The sequence below is a fragment of the Notolepis coatsorum genome (genome assembly GCF_963971535.1).
Source record: "Notolepis coatsorum genome assembly, chromosome: 1".
Taxonomy (NCBI): domain Eukaryota; kingdom Metazoa; phylum Chordata; class Actinopteri; order Aulopiformes; family Paralepididae; genus Notolepis; species Notolepis coatsorum.
In genome coordinates, this window is record NC_140165.1 from 292816046 (window position 1) to 292838369 (window position 22324).

Genomic DNA, 22324 nt, shown 5'->3' on the forward strand with positions numbered 1-22324 from the left:
AACTTGACATGATACCGAGTCTACTGTAAATAAACTCGCAATGGTTGATGGAACTGTTCGGGATGCGCGCGCACTGATGCCCGTTCAGCTAAAAAGTATCTCTTGTTCATCACGTTTCCTCTCTGACAGGCTCCACTCTGGCTCCACCTATCTGTCACTACAGGAATATTCCTCATCTATTTCCCATTTTCACTCGTGGGTAACTAAACACGTCTAGTAAAATGATCACAGTAACGCCAATAATCACAACACCCCTACGTAATAACCTATTATATAATTTTCATTAATCTGGTATTCTGTATTATATAATACACTCTGTGCATACATCTGATTATCAGTAGTACTAGTAAGTTACGTAACTTGTATATTTTGTACCCAGTTTAACCACCTGTACATTGTATATTGCTGTTGCACTTTACTGCTACATTTGCACTCTGGTTGGATGCCAAACTTCTTTCCGTTGTACTGTACTTGTGCTGTATGACAATACATTTGAATCGATTCTAATCTATTATGAATTTCAGTCATCGAGATCCCTACCATTTTAAAAAGGTGGGTAAGCTAAACTCTAATTCACAAATGTAATTGAAGTTTACATGGGTTTACCCTCCACTACACCCTAATTCATATGCATTTCTATAACTTAATAAATAATATAAATTAACTAAACATCTATAATCCAGCAGCAACGTCATTGTGATTGGCCCTCTTAACCATTCAACAAATGTCCCTTTACAATCACAAAACTAGAAAATGATTAAATGCAACAGAGATTACGAGATACTGTATTTAGTGTAATTATTATTTAATGTAATACAGAGTAGCTTTAGGGATTATTTTGCACATAAAAGAAAAGATACAATATCCTGCTAGTTATTCGTTTTGAATTTCCCACGTCTTGTGGGGGCAAAATTATCAAAGGGATTGACTACTTATCAGTCAATAGTAAAAAGCAACATAAAATACTCCCTGGCTAGCTTTACAAACGGATTAATGGAAATCAAAAATATTAATGGTATAAAAGCAAAGTGTCAAGAAAACTACAGGTCTATACTGTACAACAAAAGACAAATTATAGCACTAAGAAATAAGTGTGCAGTATAAATGGCGTTGTGCAATACAGTACGTTACAGTTATATTATAAATTATGGCAGAACATGCTTAACAATCAAGATATTTTACCCCCAAAAAGCATATGAAATACAAATACAAGTCGCATACAAAACTACATGATCATATTTTCCATTTAAAACAAAAATAGAAGTGATATAATTTCATGGCTAAGCAACAACAAAAGGCAGGAACATTCACTATTTTAAATAAAATAAAGAGAAATGTCAATGGAAATGTCAATAGATTAAATTGTATATTATTTCTAATGACTAGTTGTTTTAGTGACGTATTCATCTGTTTCATACTGTATCAACTGACCTGTTATCATAAGTACCCATATGCTTACTCAGAATAAACATTGACGGTACAGTACAAAAAAATAAACAGGGCGCTGATGTCACAGAATACTGTTTGAACATAAGTCTTTTAAGCATGTGTGAGTTTGTTTTCTGAAATAAAAGCATTATCACATATTTTAGCAGCAAGAAATATTCTTCTATTGAGAGAAAAAAATATGTTTTCACAGTTCCATCGTAATAACATAGACTAGGTGCAAATGACCACATAACAAATTAAAATGATTATGGAAGTTACTTTCTTTTTTTTTAGGATCAGAATAATTTGGAAATGAGAATTGAAATGATTGTGCAATGGGTTTTAGCCAGGTTTGCATGTTTGCAAATCGTAGACTAAAAACTGAACACGTTCTTACCATTAACTGATAACGGCGTAAAAATTATTATAAAAACTTGCAATAGATCATAATTATGAATTCTGTAACAAAATACTTAAGAGTAGAGCTCTCACTCACATAATACTGCTGGTGAATGTTGAGATTTCTTGACAACTAGAAAACAACAGGGACCTACCGCCACTGTCATTATGAGCAGAACAAAACAGAATCTAACACCTTAATAATATGTTTTAAAAGAAGCTCCCACGAATTGAAAAGTTCCTGGAAAACGATGCGTCAAGACGGCGAGAACGCCGCGTGCACTTTGCATCCTTGTCGCACAGAGGTTCCACTATTCCCAGTAACTGGCATCAGCTCAGGCCGGATCCTCTGAACATGACTTTGTTCCTGGAAGGTCGAACAAAGTTTGACCCACTCCCTCCTGACTGCAGTCGACGGTTAAAGGCATGGGACTAAAAATGATGGGGACTGAATGGTGTCATGGCATCGTGGCGGCTCAGAGAGGGACGGAGGCGTTGGGTCTCTGCCATGTCCCTTCAGTCAACGGCCGCCTAGTTGCCATGGGGGCTGAGCTCTTTCTAATTAAGGCTGCAGCAGCCCAAGTAACTAATGGTCTTCCCCTCGCCGAGCATCGGGGCAGAGTCATTGTTGTCCAGCGTGTTCTGCTTGGCCTCTCGGATGAGTTCGCAGGCCAGGTCAAGGAAGAGTTTCTCAACATTGTCAGACTCTTTGGCGGAGGTCTCCAGATACAGCATGCTTTGAGCCTCTGCGAAGTCCTCCGCCCTCTGTCTGAGAACCTCTCTCTTCTCATCGAGATCAATTTTATTACCTGTAAAAGAAATAATAACAATAATAATGATAATGTTGTTGTTGGTTATTTTTTGCCTTTTTACTTTGCTCCCATATTCACAATTTAGTAGTTAATCCAATTCCCTTCCTGGTCGTTGCGCTGCCCTACTGTTTGTCTGGGGAGGGTGTAGACTACCACGTGCCTCCTCCGATACATGTGGAGTCACCAGCCGCTTCTTTTCACCCGACAGCTAGGAGTTTTACTGGGAGAGTGTAACGTGCAGGGAGTGTTCACGCTATCTCCCCCAGATCCCCTCCCAGCCGAACAGGAGGAGTCGCTAATTGTGTTCGTAGGGACGACTGACCAAGCCAGAGGTACCGCTGCCAGGAATTGACCCTGGGTCTCTGTGGAGGTAGGCGAGTGCTTAGACCTCTATACTACCCAGCCGCCCATATATATATATATATATATATATATATCTAACAAATAATCATATCGCTTTTTCTAAACACAACATGAAGAGTCTTAACTCATTGGACGCCAGAGGTCGCTGTGGGCGTATGGCCGTGTGTGCCAGCGCTTTGTTCAATGGGGATAAATGCCGGTGTTTGAAGTGCTAAAACTATATTAAATATTATAGCTATGGATCTAATAACATAGTCGATTGTCATTGAGTTTCTTCTGGACAAGATGCAAAAAACAGATAATTTTTTCATCCATACATTTCCGTTTTATACCGTGGTGAATATGAGTATAGTTTTAGAGTGATTCTGTGTAATCCCAGGAAACGACGCCAAACAGCGTTTTACTGCATTTCATTATAAATCGTGCCATTTCTCGCCTGGATCAATAATCAATCTGAAATCAACGCTAGATTATTGGTATTATGTTTCATCATGCATGCATGAAAGGGTGGGGGGGGGGTCGTTTTTCTATGCTTCGATCGCCACCAACAGGCCCTCGTCGATGCATGTGTTATAAGCACTATAAGCGCTTTAAGCGAGTATTTAGACCCTGCCCGCATGCCGCAGCTTGGCCCAGACAACAAGCCACATAGTTTCAAATTGAGTGCAATAGCGGCAGCAAGGCGTTAGGCGGCGGTATTGGACTCTTGCAATCTCAGACCCATCCCCAGTGATAACACACAGCTGCCTGCATGTTTATGAATGGAAGCGAATGAAAGAAATAACGATTCAATAGCGTATGTGGTTGGTGTTATTCGATTGGTGGACAAACAAGTATGCGTGAACGGCGGTGAATGAGTTAACATAGATTTATACTATGTTATATACATATAATATACAATGTTTTATATTATGAAAGTCCATCAAGCAATTGCATAATATAAACTAATAATCTCACTAGTCCATTGTCTGATTTACGTGCACCGGACAATTAACTCAATTTGTCGATAAAAAAACCTAGACATACCTGATTAAGAAATATGATGTTTTACAATGCAGATGTTTCATATTTTGCAAATAGCTTAACTCAATCAGCGCCAGACCCAAGGAAAGTCGGGTTAACTCGCCAACCGTTCAGCGCCAGACCCGAGTATAGTCGGGTTTTCATCGTTATTTCTTTTATTCAATATTTTTTTTCATTTCTCTCACACGGACCTCGGGGTTACCATAGGGAACCACTCTGAGATTGCTAGAGTGCAATACCGGCCGCATCCGGGGGGTGGCAGTATCGCCCACCCTTCTAAACCTTTTTTTTCACACCCGGTGTTACGTTTAATTTACTCCGGGCGCAGTTTTTTTGGTCAGGCGAGTTTAGCAGTTCACTCGATGGCATTGAAACGTGTCCAATGCCCCCGATGCATGTGTTGTGGTGGATTATGTTGGCGACACGATGGACACCAATACTGGAAATCGCGATCAGACAATTGGAATATTCTTTTTGGGGTACCTCCTAGTGAAGGTAAGGACTATATGACATCAATCCTGCTTTGATCCAACCATGATTTCACATCGATTGCAACGACCATGTATAACGTACTCCAGAACGTATGCCGTTGGTGACGATCAAAGCATCAAAAAATACATTTGATTTGGAAATAGTAGCGTGTCCTGTCCAGGCGAGCAACGCCAACGCTTTTAGTCAAATTCACATATTCCTCCATAGCACCGTTTTCTGGAATTAGCCAGAATCACTCTGAAACTATACTTATATTCACCACGGTATAACACACGAACGTATACATGCAAAAAATATCTTTTTCACATATTGAACAATGGATAGTTGATGTCAAATGAGCCATAGTATTGTATCCATAGCTATAATATAGAATATAGATATAGCCCTGCAAACACTGCCACACATTCCTATCTACTGAGTGGTGGCACAGTAGGAACAAAGATGCTCTAGGCCCGCGGCACTGAATGAGTTAATGTAAAAAAATATATATATGTTAAAAGATACATTATGCTCTCTGGGCATAAAACGTCCTACGAAATAAAACAAAAGAAAAATGAAACATTACACTCTCTGGACATAAAACGTCCTACAAAATAAAAACATTTGCTTACCGACTAATATAGTCACCACCTGGTTGTTAGCATACTGCTCAATCTCCCTCAGCCATTCTGGAAGGCACCTGAAGGAGTCCTCGCAGGTAATGTCATAGGTAAGGATGAGGGCGTTGGCACTACGGTAGTAACTCTGGGTAATGGAGCGGAATCTCTCTTGTCCAGCTGTGTCCCAGATTTGCAGCTGTAAATAAAAGGTTAGAAACAATCTGTATGCCATCCACGTCATCATTGTATCATATACTGTATACTGTATAGATGGGTTTCTTGTTTGTAAACTCAATGTGTTCATGCTGAAAGATATCACTGGTTTTCATATGGTTATAACAACATGTATGTAAAGTAAATATCTATATAGATATTAGTTTAACAGACCCTGTGTGGGTGTTAGACTTTAGAGACAGACATTCCTCTGGAGCAGGGAGCAAGAGTGGTTGCTATAGTGACGAGATAAGAGTCAGGGAGCCAAGGTCACTCAGAGAGAGAGAGAAAGTCAACATTCAGGACGAGATAGCCAACGAGCTAGTAATTATACGTGTATATATGGGTCAGCCGCTGGCGGCCGTTGCCAGGGGGACAATGTTAGAGGAACATCGCGCGAGAAAGAGAGACTTTAAGACTTTAAGCTATGAGTCTTCCGGGTGGGGAGCCAGACGAGTTTGGATAACAAGCGAGATGGATCGACACCAGGCCTCCTCCTCCTCCTGATGGGGAGGGGGGACCACGAGGCGGTAGACAGAGATAGCTTAAGCTAACAGACAGGCTTCGGCTAACAGACAGGCCGCAGTACCACCGAAGCGATCGACAGAGAATCTATTAATCTAGTTTCTGACACCATCAAAGACTTTCATTTTGTACAAGATGCTATGTTTATGGAAATAAACATCCTGTAATGATAAAGAGACCACGTTTCCAGTACATTCTTTAGTCCGGATGCATTAACGGGGGTGAAACAGTGTGACAGCCAGTGCGTGGGAGGACTGAATCCGACCAAATGATTGCCTCATCATCAACTAAATAATGACACAACACAGACACGGCCAGGAGAAGCGATGAAGGCTGATATCGATCAACGAGGAAGCTGTCAACACCATTTTCTAACAACGCCAATCAGCAATATCCGCTGAATCATGTGACTGAGTTGCCCCCTATACCTGCATTCAGCTGCAGCACTAAAAAGTATAACAGGAATCTATGGAGAAACAATGACTAAAAGTTGTTTCAAACTAAAACGGCTAGATGCAATTTGACCAAATCAGCATGGCTGTGAGTGTGAGTCTTTCAGCTTTTATAAGTAGCTTTGGCATGGATTGATTGTTTAGATCGCTGGCACGTCTAACAAATGCAAATATTATATAGTGATCTGCCCCGTTGTTCCAACCAGGATTGTGCTTTTCTGCTTCCTTGTTGCGTGCGCACACCGAGTCTGACATGGACGAGAAACCTGTCTATAAGATGTAGCTCTGAAACAATTTCAACGGATACGTACCTTGACCTTTTCCCCTTTGATCTCCACAGTCTTGATCATGAAATCAACTCCAATAGTAGCCCCTTGTCCGGGTGGGAAAAGGCCCTTTAAGAAAGAAAGAAAAAGAAAGATAAATGTAGAACTTTGTGTGGTCTTCTGTAATTAAGCAACCCAGAACTCATTCATGAACCTATAGGCTGATACAAACCTGAGTGAAGCGCCTGACGAGACAGGTTTTCCCAACTCCTGCATTTCCAATTAGAACAATTTTGAACAGGTAGTCATAATCCTCCATGCTCATGCTAAGCTGTTGGTGGGAAAGATAAAGACAGAAAAACAAACAGTGAGGTGTCAGTAAAATAACTCGTCAACAGCACCAACTAATACATCAGGCTGTATTGAATGACAAAACGGTCACCATCCATGGTACATTGGGGCTAGTGGCAGAATGCCGGCAGAGACGAGCTTTGAAGCTCCGCCCGTTTGGTGACAAAATGCAGTTTAGGCTACTTTGAGTCTTGTTGTGATAAAGCAGAAGGTTTAGACAGGGAAACTATGGATCAAATAACGGGCAATGACATGACAACATGGGTCATGTTTTGGCATTAGGCTATATCTATTACACATAATAATAATAATAATAATAATAATAATAATAATAATAATAATAATAATAATAATAATAATAATAATAATAATAATAATAATAATAATAATAATAATAATAATAATAATAATAATAATAATAAACTGTATTTGTATAGCACCTTTCATACAAAAATTGCAGCTCAAAGTGCTTCACAACAGAAAAAAAAACAGGCACAAAATTAGCACATAAAGTGCAGACATATTAAATCACAGTTTTTCACATTAGGATCTAACATCCCAATAGGCCACCTTGTTTATGGTTTGATTCAGTTTTAAAAATAGACAATAATAAAAAGAGTAAGATAGAATAGAGTAAATTTCCCCAAGGGGATCAATAAAGGAATATCTTATCTTAAAATAGTGCACTATTGCACTATTTTACTCTGTCTATGCATAGTAAAATAAGATGAATGCACTTCTTAAATAGAAAACAGGTGTTTGTGCATGTGACTAGAAAATACAATTATTACATTCTCTTCTTTACCCATTATTATTCTCACAATGAATTTAGTGAAGATGGAGTAATATTGATATATGATATATTGATTGCCAGTGGAGTAATATTGATATGAACACTTGTTGATGTCTAAAAAAAATATTTCCTTCTGCAGAGCACTTGTACCACTTCAAATTATGTGTAAAGAGGACGAAGGACAGAGCACAGGAAATGGCAGTTCTAATCCAGCTAATGCAGCTAATGGGAGTTTAAAGATGACAAGCCAGTAGGCTATGAGGGAGGGTTGACTAATCTCTGGCTCTAACCCACCCTTTGACCTAGTAGGGGGGGTGCAGAACCAGTAAATCTTCTGTGAGTAAGATGTGCCAGTGCGTATCGATAAGATGTGCCAGTGTGTATCGTTAATAGGGGTGGGAATCACCAGTTTCATCATGATACGATACGATATCGATTCTTTGGACAACGATACGATATTTGCCGATATCACAAAGTCTCTCACGATACAATACGATACGATTAGATTCAGGTGCCTGCGATCGATATGAGATGATATCATATGCCCATTTAACACAATCAGTTATGAGACTCGCCACAGGATTTTCAAAATAAGAGTATCGATATGAATCGATCTTATTACATTGCATCGATCCGATTCGATCGTTGATAATTACATCGATGTATCGATCTGGATCGATGTATCGTCCCACCCCTAATCGTTAAGATGTGCCAGTGCGTATCGTTAAGATGTGCCAGTGCGTATCATTAAGCGGCACGGTGGTGTAGTGGTTAACACTGTCGCCTCACAGCAAGAAGGTCCAGGGTTCGATTCCCGCTTGGGGACCAGGTTTCCATGATGCCAGGTACCCAGGTGGGTGATCTCCCAGGCCTTTCAATGTGGAGTTTGCATGTTCTCCCCGTGTTCGCAAGGGTTTCCCCCCCGATAAGATAAACCCAATGGAAAAACATGCACATATAGCCGTATAGCCGAGAACCAGTCTCCTATCAGCTTCATTAATCCCGACCCATCTCAACCACAGCATAACTGAGACCGGCTATGGAAACAAATCATAAATAGACTACTGTAAATAAAATAGCATAACATTATAAAGGATAGGCTATAGCAGGGGTTCCCTTTCTTCCCCGAGCCCCACGATTCCCTGGAGACATATAGGAATATGATATGATAGGCTATACATGGGTCCGTCAGCAAGGAGATTTAGCCATTTGAGAATAGGCTATTATGGCCAAACGAGGGCCTATAGCCTATAAATATTATTAAATTTTTTCATAAGCGTAACGATACAAGGACAACAGTTATATTAACAATCAAGTTAGTTTACTGTATGCAGGCTTCGCAGGGCTCCGTGTGACATGTCTGTGCCATGCTGCGTTATTTGCAAATTACTGTTGCATAATGTAGGCTATGCATATATAATTTATATAGGCTATACCTAATACCGACAACAAAATAGATTGTATGCCTCTACAAATCATATTATAACCGGTAGCCAATCGAACGAAACAAATAAAGGCATTCATATTCCAGCATGGTTATAATGACATTGACAGTTTGACACCAACGCCAAACAGTGGTTAACGGTCTTTATTAGTATTTTGAGCTGTCCAGGCAGAATTGCAGCAATGGTCTTAGGGAGCCGTTGATATCTGACATCACCGTGTACAAGTCCGACAGCCTGTCGCGTATTTCTCCCATAACACGCGTTGTGTCTTCTTGGTTCGACAGCGCGTTAAATTATTTGCTTAGACCTCCGTGAACAATCTCCCTCTCAGTGAAGTTTCTCAGAGTTCGCTCGGGTTAGACCATTATTTCACATCCCATGGGGGTGTTTCATTACCAAATATGGATAATCATGCACGAGCATTGACGGTAAGAACAAATGGTATTTATCAACACCGAGGAGCGTAGGACCCGTGTACGCATGGTTGATAAATCCCGATTTTTCTGTGCGTACACACATTCTAAATTCCGTGCGTAGGAACGGAAATAGAACACTTTCTACGCATTGTTGATAAATGAGGGCCCAGGTATGTAATTTCATCTTTCCTTGTGACAATATTGTCACCCACTGTAACAGAGAAGCCGTTGGTCTTGCTGAGTTTGTTATTTGATCCGAAGAGAATGGACTCTGTTTTACCCAGGTGTAATGATAGTTTGTTATCAGCGAGCCAGGTGCAGATTCTGCCGAGTTCTGAGCTGAGGGTTTGTTCAACCTGTAACTTGTTCTTGTCAGAGACCAGTAGGGCTGAGTCGTCCGCAAACAGGAACAAGTTGCAGTCACAAGCTGATGACATGTCATTTGCATAAATTAGGAACAGTAACGGTCCTATGGCCCTATGGAGATGGGCCTAATGTTAAATGTTAAACCCAGATTCGGCTCAAACAAGGGACTAAACACGTTTCGCAATTATGCCACATCAATGTGGAACGCCCTACCCAAAGCTGTAAAGGAATGTGAATCCCTACCCACATTCAAAACCGCTCTTAAAGAGCACCTACGGGAGGCTGCAATTCGAAACTGGCCAACCTAAATGTCCAAACCCCCCCACCCCCACCCCCTCCTAATAGACAGTCTCCTCCCCACCGCATGTATATATTCTCTCCCCACCGTATGTATATTTCTCTCCCACCCACCCACCCACCCCCTCCTAATGTACAGTCTCCTCCCCACCGTATGTATATATTCTAGGGGTGGGAATCACCAGTTTCATCATGATACGATACGATATCGATTCTTTGGACAACGATACGATATTTGCCGATATCACAAAGTCTCTCACGATACAATACGATACGATTAGATTCAGGTGCCTGCAATTGATATGAGATGATATCATATGCCCATTTAACACAATCAGTAACATTTAGATCAACAAAAAAAAGGTAATAAATATCATTTGACATTTGTATTTTTGAGCTCTTCCAGACATTTAAAGGAAAATCAATCTATTGTTTTTAATACAAATAGACCTCCTGTTCACTGTAAAGTGCCACGTTTTTATATATTGAGCTTTAAACTTTAAGCTACATTTTTTGGAACTCAAAACTCACAACCTCCCTCTCCCAAACTGTTCCTACAACAATTTGTTGATGTTGCATGATCATGTATAGGCCTACATTTATTATGTATTATATTGTTTATGTTTAAATAACATTTAAACATCAAACTCCTCTGACCTCATCTGGTCTTTCCAAAGACGCGCGCACACACACACACAGAAAGGGAGAATGCTATGCTGTAACATCTACACACACGGAGCTACTGCTGTTGTTCTTGGGCGGATATGAGACTCGCCACAGGATTTTCAAAATAAGAGTATCGATATGAATCGATCTTATTACATCGCATCGATCCGATTCGATTGTTGATAATTACATCGATGTATCGATCTGGATCGATGTATCGTCCCACCCCTAATATATTCTCTCCCCACCGTATGTATATTTCTCTCCCACCCACCCACCCCCTCCTAATGTACAGTCCCCTCCCCATCATATGTATATATACTCTGTCAGGATATATGGGTAACAGTACCGTATATTTGCATATCATATATGTCACAAATGTAACCGTACTAAATACCTGTATGTCATGTATGTCCCTATGCCATAAATGTCATGTATGTTGTGTATGTCATAAATGTCACTATGAATTGAAAATGGGGGACCCTGATGTAAACAAGACAAACGTCTTTCTCTGGTCTGCATCCCCTTAACAATTGTGTGTATTGAGCCGTACTGTATTGTACCCATTCTGCAATATGTTCAATAAAGTTTTCATTCATTCATTCATTCATACATCAGGGTCCCCCATTTTAAATGCATCATAACATATATGACATACACGACATACAGATAGACAGTACTGCTACATCTATACATTTATGACATACCAGATTTGCAAATACAGTACTGTTAGTGATACAAAAAAGAGTCTAAAAAAGAGTTTTGACGTAGAAACTGTACATTGATTGATTGATTGAAAACTTTATTAACAGATTGCAGAATGGGTACAGTACAGTACAGCTCAATACATACAATTGTTAAGGGGATGCAGACCAGAGAAAGACTTCCGTCTTGTTTAACTTACATCAGGGTCCCCCATTTTCAATTCATCATAACATATATGACATACACGACATACAGATAGACAGTACTGCTACATCTATACATTTATGACATATCAGATTTGCAAATACAGTACCTACTGTTTGTGATACAAAAAGAGTCCAGAAAATTGAGTATATACATTTGACGTAGAAACTGTACATTGGATGGTAGGTGGGGGGGGGGGGACTGTACATTGGAGGAGGTTGGGTAGGTGGGGTGGGAACTGTACATTGGAGGTGGTTGGTTGGGTGGGTGGGGTATTTGAACGGTTCATGCGTTCTGTTCTTTCCTAATTCTACGTTTTTATTTAGGCTATATACTCGAGGTGTATGACGTTGTGATGCGTTGCGCAGATGAACAGCTTTCATGTCTACTGTGCAGTGCATCCCAAATTGTAACGCAAATGAGTCAAGCCGAGCTGTGCTGTGTGTCTATCAACGACCACTGCCAATAACCGACATAACGGCATAATAACGTGTTGTTTTTAATGGCTCTGTGCGACAGTAATAAAATGCACTTTAATTATTTTCTTACACAGCATTGTGTATTATTTATTACACATACGCTGGGAGTAGTAGACCGGGCCTAGCAAAAAAAACTGGGAGGAAATCCACATAAACACACCAGTTCAATAGACCTAGTTGGTTAATCAGTTCACTTGCACAACAACACATCATGCTGAAACCTGACCAAGCAGAAATTAAACATTATGAGACAACTTGAAAATAGCAAGCAATGTTTAAATAAATTGTCCCTGTGTCCGTTCGTAGTCGCTTTGGTTTATCCATTAATGCAAAGATGGCTACATTGTATCATTTCATAGTGTTCATTTGTAACATGGAAGAAATAATAACGCGGTGTTCTCTCCTATGGTTAGAAATGTTTCCTTTCCCAAAAAAAATCCAACCTCGGACGGGACGCAGCTAGCTGGTAGCAGCAGCTGTAGCTGATCGTTTGATACTAGAGCCATTTTGACACAACTATCAACGAAAGATGCACGAAGAGAATGATCAACGTTGCCCGTTCGGAACTTTGAAATAATCCAAATGTGCACTGACTTACCGAAACATTGGGGATATCCCCCGGACATCAAACTACTTGGTATGCATGAAGACGTCAGGTCATCAACTGGGCAAAGCAACTGTTGGGCTGCTGGACATATTCCTCTATCATCATCATCATCATCATCTCAGCAGCAGCAGCTCTGCAAGGGGGCGCTTCTTCCAATGATGTCACCATGAATGAATGAATGAATGAAAACTTTATTTAACATATTGCAGAATGGGTACAATACAGTAGGCCTACGGCTCAAGTTAAGGGGATGCAGACCAGAGAAAGACGTTTGTCGTGTTTACATCAGGCTCGGACCCCATTTTCAATTCATAGTGTGCAGGGCCTGGTGTGCTGTTCATTTCCAGTGTGCAGTACGAGCTATATTCGACATTTGTGAGGTATAATAACGGCCCGGTACATATCTAGTCATCATGGGGGTAACGTCAATCGGGTTTTTCAACCTGAATGTTAATATTCACATTTCACAAGTAAACTGTATACAACAATCAGTGTTTTTAAATAGCATAGACCTAGAAATGAACCATGCATGTGCAATTTATACTATTTATTCACGATTCACACATGCATTATTATTTATCCTCATAATGACGCGATGAGTGAGTTGGATGTTATTAATAACTGGGCAAAACGAGAGCGGAACTTCCGTCCTTCTGCATGCTGTTCTGCCCGGGCTTCTCTTCAGGTTGCACAGTGTGCCCTTGACGTGTTGTGTTGAGACTGAGGCGATAGCTGATAGCTAGCGAGCTAAGCCCGTTTAGTTAGTTAGTTTGTTTGGATCGGAACAACAGTTCTTCTCGCCATGGTGTTTGTGCCAGACGAGGGCAGGGGTCTCCCTCCCCCGGGGATCGTGAACAGGACCTCCGTGTGGCTGGGCGGGGTCGGCTGGTTCACGGCGCTGCTGCATAATGCGCTGAACCGCAGGCCGGCCGTGAAGTCAGGTGAGCCGGTGCTTTTTAACTAGGCTCCTACCTACTGCTTCTGCTCTTCTACCTTCGTGTCATTATTTCCAGTGTTGATTATGATCCAAAGCAGACGCACAGCTATAATAAACAGCCCTTGTAATGGCTTTGTAAAAGCAAAAAAGGAAGGACCTTTTACTGTCTTATCATATGTATGTCATGTATGTCATATGTTATGATGAATTGCAAATGGGGGACCCTGATGTAAACAAGACCGAAGTCTTTCTCTGGTCTGCTGTCTGCATCCCCTTAACAATTGTATGTATTGAGCCGTACTGTACTGTACCCTATTCTGCAATCTGTTAATAAAGTTTTCAATCAATCAATCAATAACAGTTTTATCACACAGTAATGTATTGTTATGGTAGCTGTGTGTGCTTGTATGTATGTGGGAGGTTTGATTGATTGATTGAAAACTTTATCAACAGATTGTAGAATGGGTACAATACAGTACGGCTCAATACATAAGGGGATGCAGGCCAGAGAAAGGGACATTTGGATGTTTACCGGGGCCAGTTTCGAATTGCAGCCACCCGTAGGTGCTATTTGAGAGCGGTTTTGCAGGAGGGTAGATTTCACATTCTTAGGCACAGTAGACACTTGTGTGATTTTATTAGTATTCCAGACTCCACAATTCATTCTCCAGACTCCACCATTTCTATGATATTGAGCCTTTAAAACTGTTCTACATAGATAGATTATTGAATGACTAATGACTATGCTAACTTGCTGCTCCTTAATTTGAATTGATATACAGTTATTGTGTTGTCTTGTCTCAAAGTCTACTCAAACAGTGTTATCATGCCATCTGTTGTTGACATTACGCATCTGTTTTTGTAGGTCTTCATCGTCAAGCCCTGTTGGTATCAATTGGTTGGTTCCTTGGCTACCATCTTACGAAATACGAAAACTATACCTACGCCAGACTCGATCGGGACATGAATGCATACATAGCCCTCCACCCAGAATCATTCGTAGAGAAAGGTAAATAGTTCATCTTAAGTACAGATTGCTAAATCAACATGAGTTAAAGGACCTACCAGTCTTTTTGACATGTGGGTTCCAACTTCCAAGTAATTCTTCTTGCAATGCAAAAATCGCTGTGCCGTTCTTATTTTTTTCATAATGTTCTTTGACCATTACTGGAAAATGTAGTTGTTATTTTCTGCCGATTCACCACTGCCATAGCCCATATGTGGCATCTGTATCTGAAACAGTCTTAAACATCACAGAAACCTGGCGGCTAGGTGGCGCAGTGGGCAAGGCGCTCGCCACCAACACAGGAGATGCTGGGTTCGAGCCCAGCTCTCGGCGTTGCTACCAGCTTGGCTGGTCGTTCATGTGACGTCAAGCTGGACTAATACAATTGGCAGTATTAGGGGGTGGGAAGCTGGTGGGTGGGGATCGGACATTGTGGACAGTGACTCCTACAGGTCGGTTGGTGCGCCTGCGCAGTAGAATCAGGAAGCGACGAGGGCGGTGTGTCCCTCCCACGCAGACCCTTGCCGCTGAGAGATCGCGCTGTGCAGGTGAAAAGATACAACGGCTGCCTCCTCGAGTACCGGAGGGGACACGTGATGTAAGGCTTCGTCCACATTGCAGCCGGCTTGTGGGAGGCATGGCCTAACAACTTTCGAGACCGGGGAGGGTAGAATTGGACAATACGAAATTGCGGACGGGAGAAAAATAGAAAAAAATGGGGAGAAAAAGTAGATCAAAAAAACACAAAAAAACATCACAGAAACCCTTGAAAGTCACCACATCTCACAGAAATGCTCTATTATCCGAGATGCATTTATTTTCCTGAAAAGTTTTAGGTTTCCCCCCGAAAGGTTGCTATTTTTCAGATATACTTGACGCCAATGGCAGGGTGAATCAGCAGAAAATAACTACCAAATGTTTTCAGTGTCTGTAAAAGATTATGACAAAATAACAACTCCTGTGGTCAGAGTTCTGTCTGGGTTCAGAGCGAACGGGGAAGCTTTAGACGGGCAGCAAATGGCAGAAACTGGGTCATGGGTCATGGAACCAAAACAGTTTTAATCCACACCAGAACATGCAGGCAAAGGGTTATCCCACCTCTAAAACACAATCGCAGTCCTCCACCATTTTGAAACAGCTGACGGGCCACATTACCTATGAAACGGCTCCAGCGCGTAGTGATACACCGGCTTTTTCCAAGAAACAAAATAGTGCACAAAACATTGCAGAATCCAAAGTGCTGGAGGATGATGATTTTGTGTTTCAAATAGTTAACTCTTTTGCCCTCATGTTGTAGTATGGATCAAAACCAGTTTGTTCTGTTTCAAGACCCCGTTTGCTTTCTGTTTGCTCAGAACCTGGACAGAACTCTGATGCAAAGGTAATGTCTTTGCATCCACTACATTACTGGCAAGTATTCATACAACTTAATGTCCAAAAATCCAAACTATCCCTTTAAGATATAATAATAATAATAACTTTATTTGTATAGCACTTTTCATACAGAGGTTGCAGTTCAAAGTGCTTCACAACAGTAAAAAATACAGGCATGAGCGAGCATAGCAAGGTATGGTAAATCACAGTGTTTCACATTAGGATCTAGCATCCTAATAGGCTCTCTGTTTACAGTTTCATTCAGTATAGTTTAAAATGATTAAGTTTAAAAATAGTCTATAAATTATAAAATAGAACGGACATACAACAACAGTAAAAAATACAGGCATAAGTGAGCATAAAATTTTAAAATGTAAATACAAAGAGATAGAGAGGTAGCAAGGTTAGGCAAATCACAGTTCTTCAGCAATACAAATAATAGAATAGATTAGTAAAAAAGTGCGGTTTGATTCAGTTTAAAATAGGCTAAAAATAATAAGATAGAATATAGTGTTACCGTATGGACCCATGCAAAGGCATGGATTTTTACAGTACAATTGTCTGATAAATACATATGTATATATTATATACATATTAAAAATACAAATAAAAAAGGTTCCTTGCAGCAGTATTTATAAAAGAAATCTATAAATCTATAATATTTCATCACGTTTTAATTTGTACTGGAAAACTAAATACCATCAAATACTGCTATACAGTCAAAACGAAGACAAGTATTTGTGATGTTATTTTGGCCATATCACCCTACTACAAACTATTACTCTGTTCTTATATGTATTTATTTGTAAGGGACCATGTACAATATTAAACATGAATGTTGCCATTTGATGTATTGTACCAGATTTAGCTTCAGCTAACTTTTGTCTGCAGTCCCTTGGCAGGTTACAGTCTATACACTTAAATACATATATAATAACAGCACAGTTACACATAACACCTAATGACACTAATACACAATAGACAATGGAGGGAATTAAATTAATTCGGATAAAGCCACATTATATAAAGTGTTGTAGTGCATTCAAATTCAAATTACACTTTGGCTTCATAATCAGATGGAGTCCAGATATGAATGGTTACATGCTTGTTTTGCCTCAAGCCATGCTTTCACTTCAGCTTTGAAGCTGCTCAAGGAACTACAACTCATAATATCCGCTGTAAGTGTATTCCAATTGTTAGTGCCGTGGCCTTAAAAGAGAGGACAGACTGACCAAATGTTGTGGTCAGTAGAGGAAGTCCTGGTGGATCTGTAATCTCCTCTAGGGGAAGTCCTGGTGAATCTAATCCCTAGGGGAGGTCCTGGTGAATCTGTAAATCTCCTCTAGGGGAGGTCCTGGGGGATCTGTAATCTCTAGGGGAGGTCCTGGTGAATCTGTAAATCTCCTCTAGGGGAGGTCCTGGGGGATCTGTAATCTCTTCTTCTAGTGCAGGTCCTGCTGTATCTGGCAGTGCAGTTTATGTGCGATGCAATGAATTCAAATGGAGGTGGAGGGGAGACCGTGTAGAATCTTGTACACAAGACACACGTCTCAATATATAATACTTATTGACTATATTACAGTGATAATATTGGGTGGGCCTTTTGTCCAGGATTTGTATATAGTTTATATAGTGACTGCAGTGGTTTGATGGCAGTTTATCCAGCTTTGTGACCAGACAGTTGTACAGATTTTAACCTGAAGTTTGACAAGTTGTATTTACCTTTTTTATTTTTGTTTTGTGCTTCTTATTAAAACTTATAATATCAAGATATTTAAATTCGGTAACTATGTTGATTTTATGTTGAATGAAAATGTCAGAAAGAACTTGGGACTCAACCTGATCACTATAACTTTGGACTTGACTCGACCTGGTCACTGTAACTTGACCTGGCTCACTGTAACTTTGAACTTGACTTTTGAAACTCGCCTGTCTCGACTTGGGACTACTTTGTCAAAACTTGAGACATACTTCTGAATTGCAAAACTATATGACTTGGTCCCATCTCTGCTTTTTAGTGTGCCAGCTAATTTGTTGCATCAAAGACGACATTGCTCCACAATGGTGGAACGAACTTCCAACCAGTCAGGACAGCCGAAACCTGACCAATTTTCCTCCATTGACTAAAAACACACTTCTTCAGTCAATATCTGAAATTGAGAAAAAAGCAAAAGCGTTGTACTTTACATGCACTTTGCTACTAAATACACTACTAAGCGAATATGTCTTCACTACTATGCACTCAAGACTGTAGCACCCAAGTTCAACACTGGTTGACGAACAATGTTACTTATCTAAAAGAGTTTTACCCTTCCTGCTGACCTGTTGTACAGAACTTGTAAGTCGCTTTGGATAAAAGCATCAGCTAAATGTTAATTATATTGCCCAATATCTCGTCTGCTCTAGGTGCACAGTTTGTTTTTTGTATTGTGTTAATGCTGTAGGACATACAGTAGGCCCACAAAGTATAATAAGAAGTTGAAGCATCTCCCTAAATGTGTGTGTAATGACATTGTATTCTCTTCTATATTTCATCACAGAGAAAAGGACATTTGCAACCATCGTGGAGCCTTTCCATCCTATACGCTAAGCGTTGGCGGCTGACAAGTTGGGAGAGAGAGAGAACATTTTGCAGACTACTGTACCATCTGTCTGTTTGGTCCTTTTTGTGAATACTTTACGTCACATACTGTGTGAAATATAGAGTCGTGTATATAATTATTAAAACCCTTACCTAAATGGAAGACCTCTTTGTTGTTACTGAATGCTATTCCTACCAATAAACTGGTACCCTTTATTTCAGACAACCCTTTATTTTCTGTTTCATTATTCCCTGGAAAATACAGAGCTTTTCACACATGACTGAATAGTGTTGTCTCTTCCTACAAACTGGACCAGATTGCTGTCACACACTGTTGACTTTTTCAAAATGGTTATTGCCGTTAATGGCTCAAAAAAAGCGAGGAAAGATCAGTTTTGGCATAGCGGTTTTATTCCATTCGTATCAGATAAGCATGGTGTTCATGGCATGAACAATTTTAACATTTGAGAGCGTTGCTCTACAACTGTAAAGCTGTTTTGTTCGTTACATCACAAGCGACTTAATAATTTACTTCTCCGATGATGTCCATGTATTTATCTGTGAGGCTCTGAGACCTCTTGGTGAGGTTGCACATCACGGAGAATAGTCCGCTCAGGTGAAAGTGCAGGAGGGCCTCGGGATCCGCCTCCAGCAGAGGGTCCAGGTTGTTGTTCATGGACGTCTTGGTCTTGTCGTCGTCCAGGTAAACGAGGCCGGTCTCCACCGTGTTTCTTACGGCCTTCAGCATGAGGTAGTTCTCATACAGGTCTTTGCAGGATCCCTCCGCCGCCTCGCGGTCCCATACCTCGTCGGCAGGCACGTCCCGTAGGAGGGTTGGTAGCAGGACGGTCTGTTCCATGTCGTTGACGGTTGTGCTGTAGCGCCTCAGTGCCAATTGAAGGCTGCTCCTGTTGAATTCTTCGGCAAACTGCATGGTTCCAATTGGGATTTGTGTGGCTTTCCTGTTGCTGTTTCTTGGTGGTATAGTTGGAAGCCTGTGGGCAGTGCAAAGCCTTGAGGGGTGAGAAGGGAATTTATACCATTCGCCTGAAGTGGGCTGGTCCCGCAGAGTCACGCACGCAGTAGGATGTTCCAACAGTAGGCTACTCTGGGACACGGTCTGCTATGTGGAGTCAAGGTTCACTTTGTTTGGTTTTCACAACCTGCCCTTTTGTCTGCGTGACAGCTGTGTGGTTTTCCCAATTTGCCCTCTTGTCTGTGTCAGGACAATTTTCCAAATAAAACATGCCATTTTAAATCATTAACAGTGTTTAAAAAATTATTTATATCAACAACTGCCAACATAAATGTTACCAGAAAGTTAATGATTTTGCGTGTGGTGTGATTCACTGCCCACCCGTGTCATTCAGATGGAGGCGTGATATCAACCCAAGGCCAACTCGGTTTGGTTTTGGAGGTTATTATAGAGCAGAAAAGTACTCTTAACTCATGTCTGTTTGCACACAATAGGCTATTGAAAGGTCAAATTGTGAAGCTGCCTGAGCAAGTATCCGAGCCTCTAATTTAGAGGAAATTAAAATTATGTTTGGTCATGATTCAATTTAAAAGAAAAGCAAATGTGTGTGTGTGTGTGTTTTGGGAGTAGCAGCCCTGGACTGGATGAAACCTGACTCCGACACTAATAATTTCCGAGGATGTCATAACTGTCTGTCTGACAGTTTTGTTTTTTGATTACAAAACCATGGTAAATATTAATTAAATATCTTTTGTTGGTTACTTTGGCTACTGTCTCCTTATGTTACATTGACAAGACAACAAGCATTCCTTCAGTCAATGGTAACGTAATAGCAACACAACAGAATAATGGTCAAAAGAAAATGCAGGCTGCCCAACAGTCTTTTCACTGCAGTGAAAGTTATAATGCAGTTATAATGTCCATAATATAGAGTAGTCATTCGTGTTGTGTCATCAACTACTCTAAAACTCTAGCTTATCAGACTACTACTTTGTGATGAAAGAAGTTCAACTAAATTTTAACAACTAAAAGAAAAGAAAAGAAAAAGTTAATTTAAAATTATGTTTGGTCATGATTCAATTTAAAAGAAAAGCAAATGTGTGTATTTTGGGAGTAGCAGCCCTGGACTGGATGAAACCTGACTCCGACACTAATAATTTCAGAGGATGTCATAACTGTCTGTCTGACCTCAGTAAGGGCTACTGTTATTGATACTGAACATCATTTAGGGCCATTTAATGCACAAAGGTACCTTGTAAAGTTACAACAGAGACGGCAAGGACATTGGACTGGTTTAAAACGACAAGGGAAGCTAGCTTGCCTTCCTGCAGATCATACTGTTTCTCATTCAATTCTTAAGAATTTTTGCAGTTGGATTACAGCTCCTTCCAACTAGACTCAGTCTTTCTCTCTGGTACCCTAATACTTTTTTCTCCTCATTGTCTGAATCGCTGTCTCATATTCTAAATGGCTGCTGTGTGTATAAGGGAATGTACATTGAAAGGCATGACAGTATTGTTGAGTTATTAGTTAAAAGGACATAATGCCAGATGCTCCACCTTTTGTTCAAATGTACAAACACTAGTCGTGTTTAAACTACTATGTTCAAACGGTGCAATACTGAATATGATGCATTTTCAAATAGTACAGCTAATAAACCAGATGTGGTTGTTGTTGATGAGGACAGTAGAGAGGTCATCATTTTAGGAGTACGGTGTACTTTTGATTACAGTATGGAAGAGGTATTTCTTACCAAGATCAACTATTCAAAGATGCTGTTACACAACTTGGGTACAAATGTAAATAGCTGGTGTTTACATTTGGAAGCCTGGGTAATGTCCACAGACTAGTTGCTAGGGGGCTGCAGATCTGGCAGGAATGTCCACATCAAGAGCCAAGGCATTGGTAAAGTTCTGCTCTATATCAGTGATAATTGACAGTCGGTTGGAGGAGACGCTGCTTCCTGTACCCATAGACTTACACTAGATATATATTGTTTTTACAAAGGTGTGTGCATCCATTATTGTTTGTGTTCAAGGATTTTTGTCTAAAATATGAACACAAATAAATATATTAAAGTGTGTGTTTGCATACATATTTGCGTGTGTGTGTGTGTGTGTGTGTGTGTGTGTGTGTGTGTGTGTGTGTGTGTGTGTGTTGGCATCAGAGCCATTTATTACCAGAGTTTGGCCAGGTTGGATAGTATGAACGTCATATTTGTGGCCACCTTATCGCATTGAGTCATAAATCTGTGAAACTAGAACTCTATTTGAAACCTCACTGTCTGGTCAAACTCTGGTAATAAATGGCTCTGATGCCAACACATAATAATAAATAATAAATAGCTCTGCTTGGCATAACCGGCATGGGTGCGTGCAGGTGTAGTGATCCATCCCCTGTACCTTCACCCATGGTCTGCACACTAGCTGATCCCTTAAGACCAAAGAGAAAAAACTATATTGAAAGGCATGATGTCATTGGCCATATTCACACAGCGGCCATTTTGCTCTTATGTCTTGCTCGGATTGGGTTCCTTTCCAACCTGAGCA

At 40.5% G+C, this 22324-nt stretch overlaps 3 protein-coding genes across 3 annotated transcripts; 1 reads left to right on the top strand and 2 right to left on the bottom strand.

Moving 5' to 3' along the window:
- Nucleotides 1-802: 802 nt before the first annotated feature.
- On the bottom strand, nucleotides 803-13011 carry rab30 (RAB30, member RAS oncogene family). The gene is made up of 5 exons (XM_084313959.1): nucleotides 12893-13011; nucleotides 6805-6903; nucleotides 6618-6701; nucleotides 5129-5312; nucleotides 803-2636 (listed from the first exon to the last, which is right to left on the bottom strand). The coding sequence occupies exons 2-5, from the start codon at nucleotides 6895-6897 to the stop codon at nucleotides 2386-2388; spliced, it is 612 nt and encodes a 203-aa protein (XP_084170085.1). The 5' UTR covers nucleotides 6898-6903; nucleotides 12893-13011; the 3' UTR covers nucleotides 803-2385.
- Nucleotides 13012-13595: 584 nt separating this feature from the next.
- ndufc2 (NADH:ubiquinone oxidoreductase subunit C2) lies at nucleotides 13596-18962 on the top strand. The gene is made up of 3 exons (XM_084323921.1): nucleotides 13596-13842; nucleotides 14704-14847; nucleotides 18759-18962. The coding sequence occupies exons 1-3, from the start codon at nucleotides 13704-13706 to the stop codon at nucleotides 18806-18808; spliced, it is 333 nt and encodes a 110-aa protein (XP_084180047.1). The 5' UTR covers nucleotides 13596-13703; the 3' UTR covers nucleotides 18809-18962.
- Nucleotides 18963-19101: 139 nt separating this feature from the next.
- On the bottom strand, nucleotides 19102-19822 carry thrsp (thyroid hormone responsive). The gene has a single exon (XM_084323909.1). It carries the CDS (start codon nucleotides 19731-19733, stop codon nucleotides 19320-19322), a length of 414 nt encoding a protein of 137 aa, XP_084180035.1. The 5' UTR covers nucleotides 19734-19822; the 3' UTR covers nucleotides 19102-19319.
- Between the last annotated feature and the right edge of the window lie 2502 nt (nucleotides 19823-22324).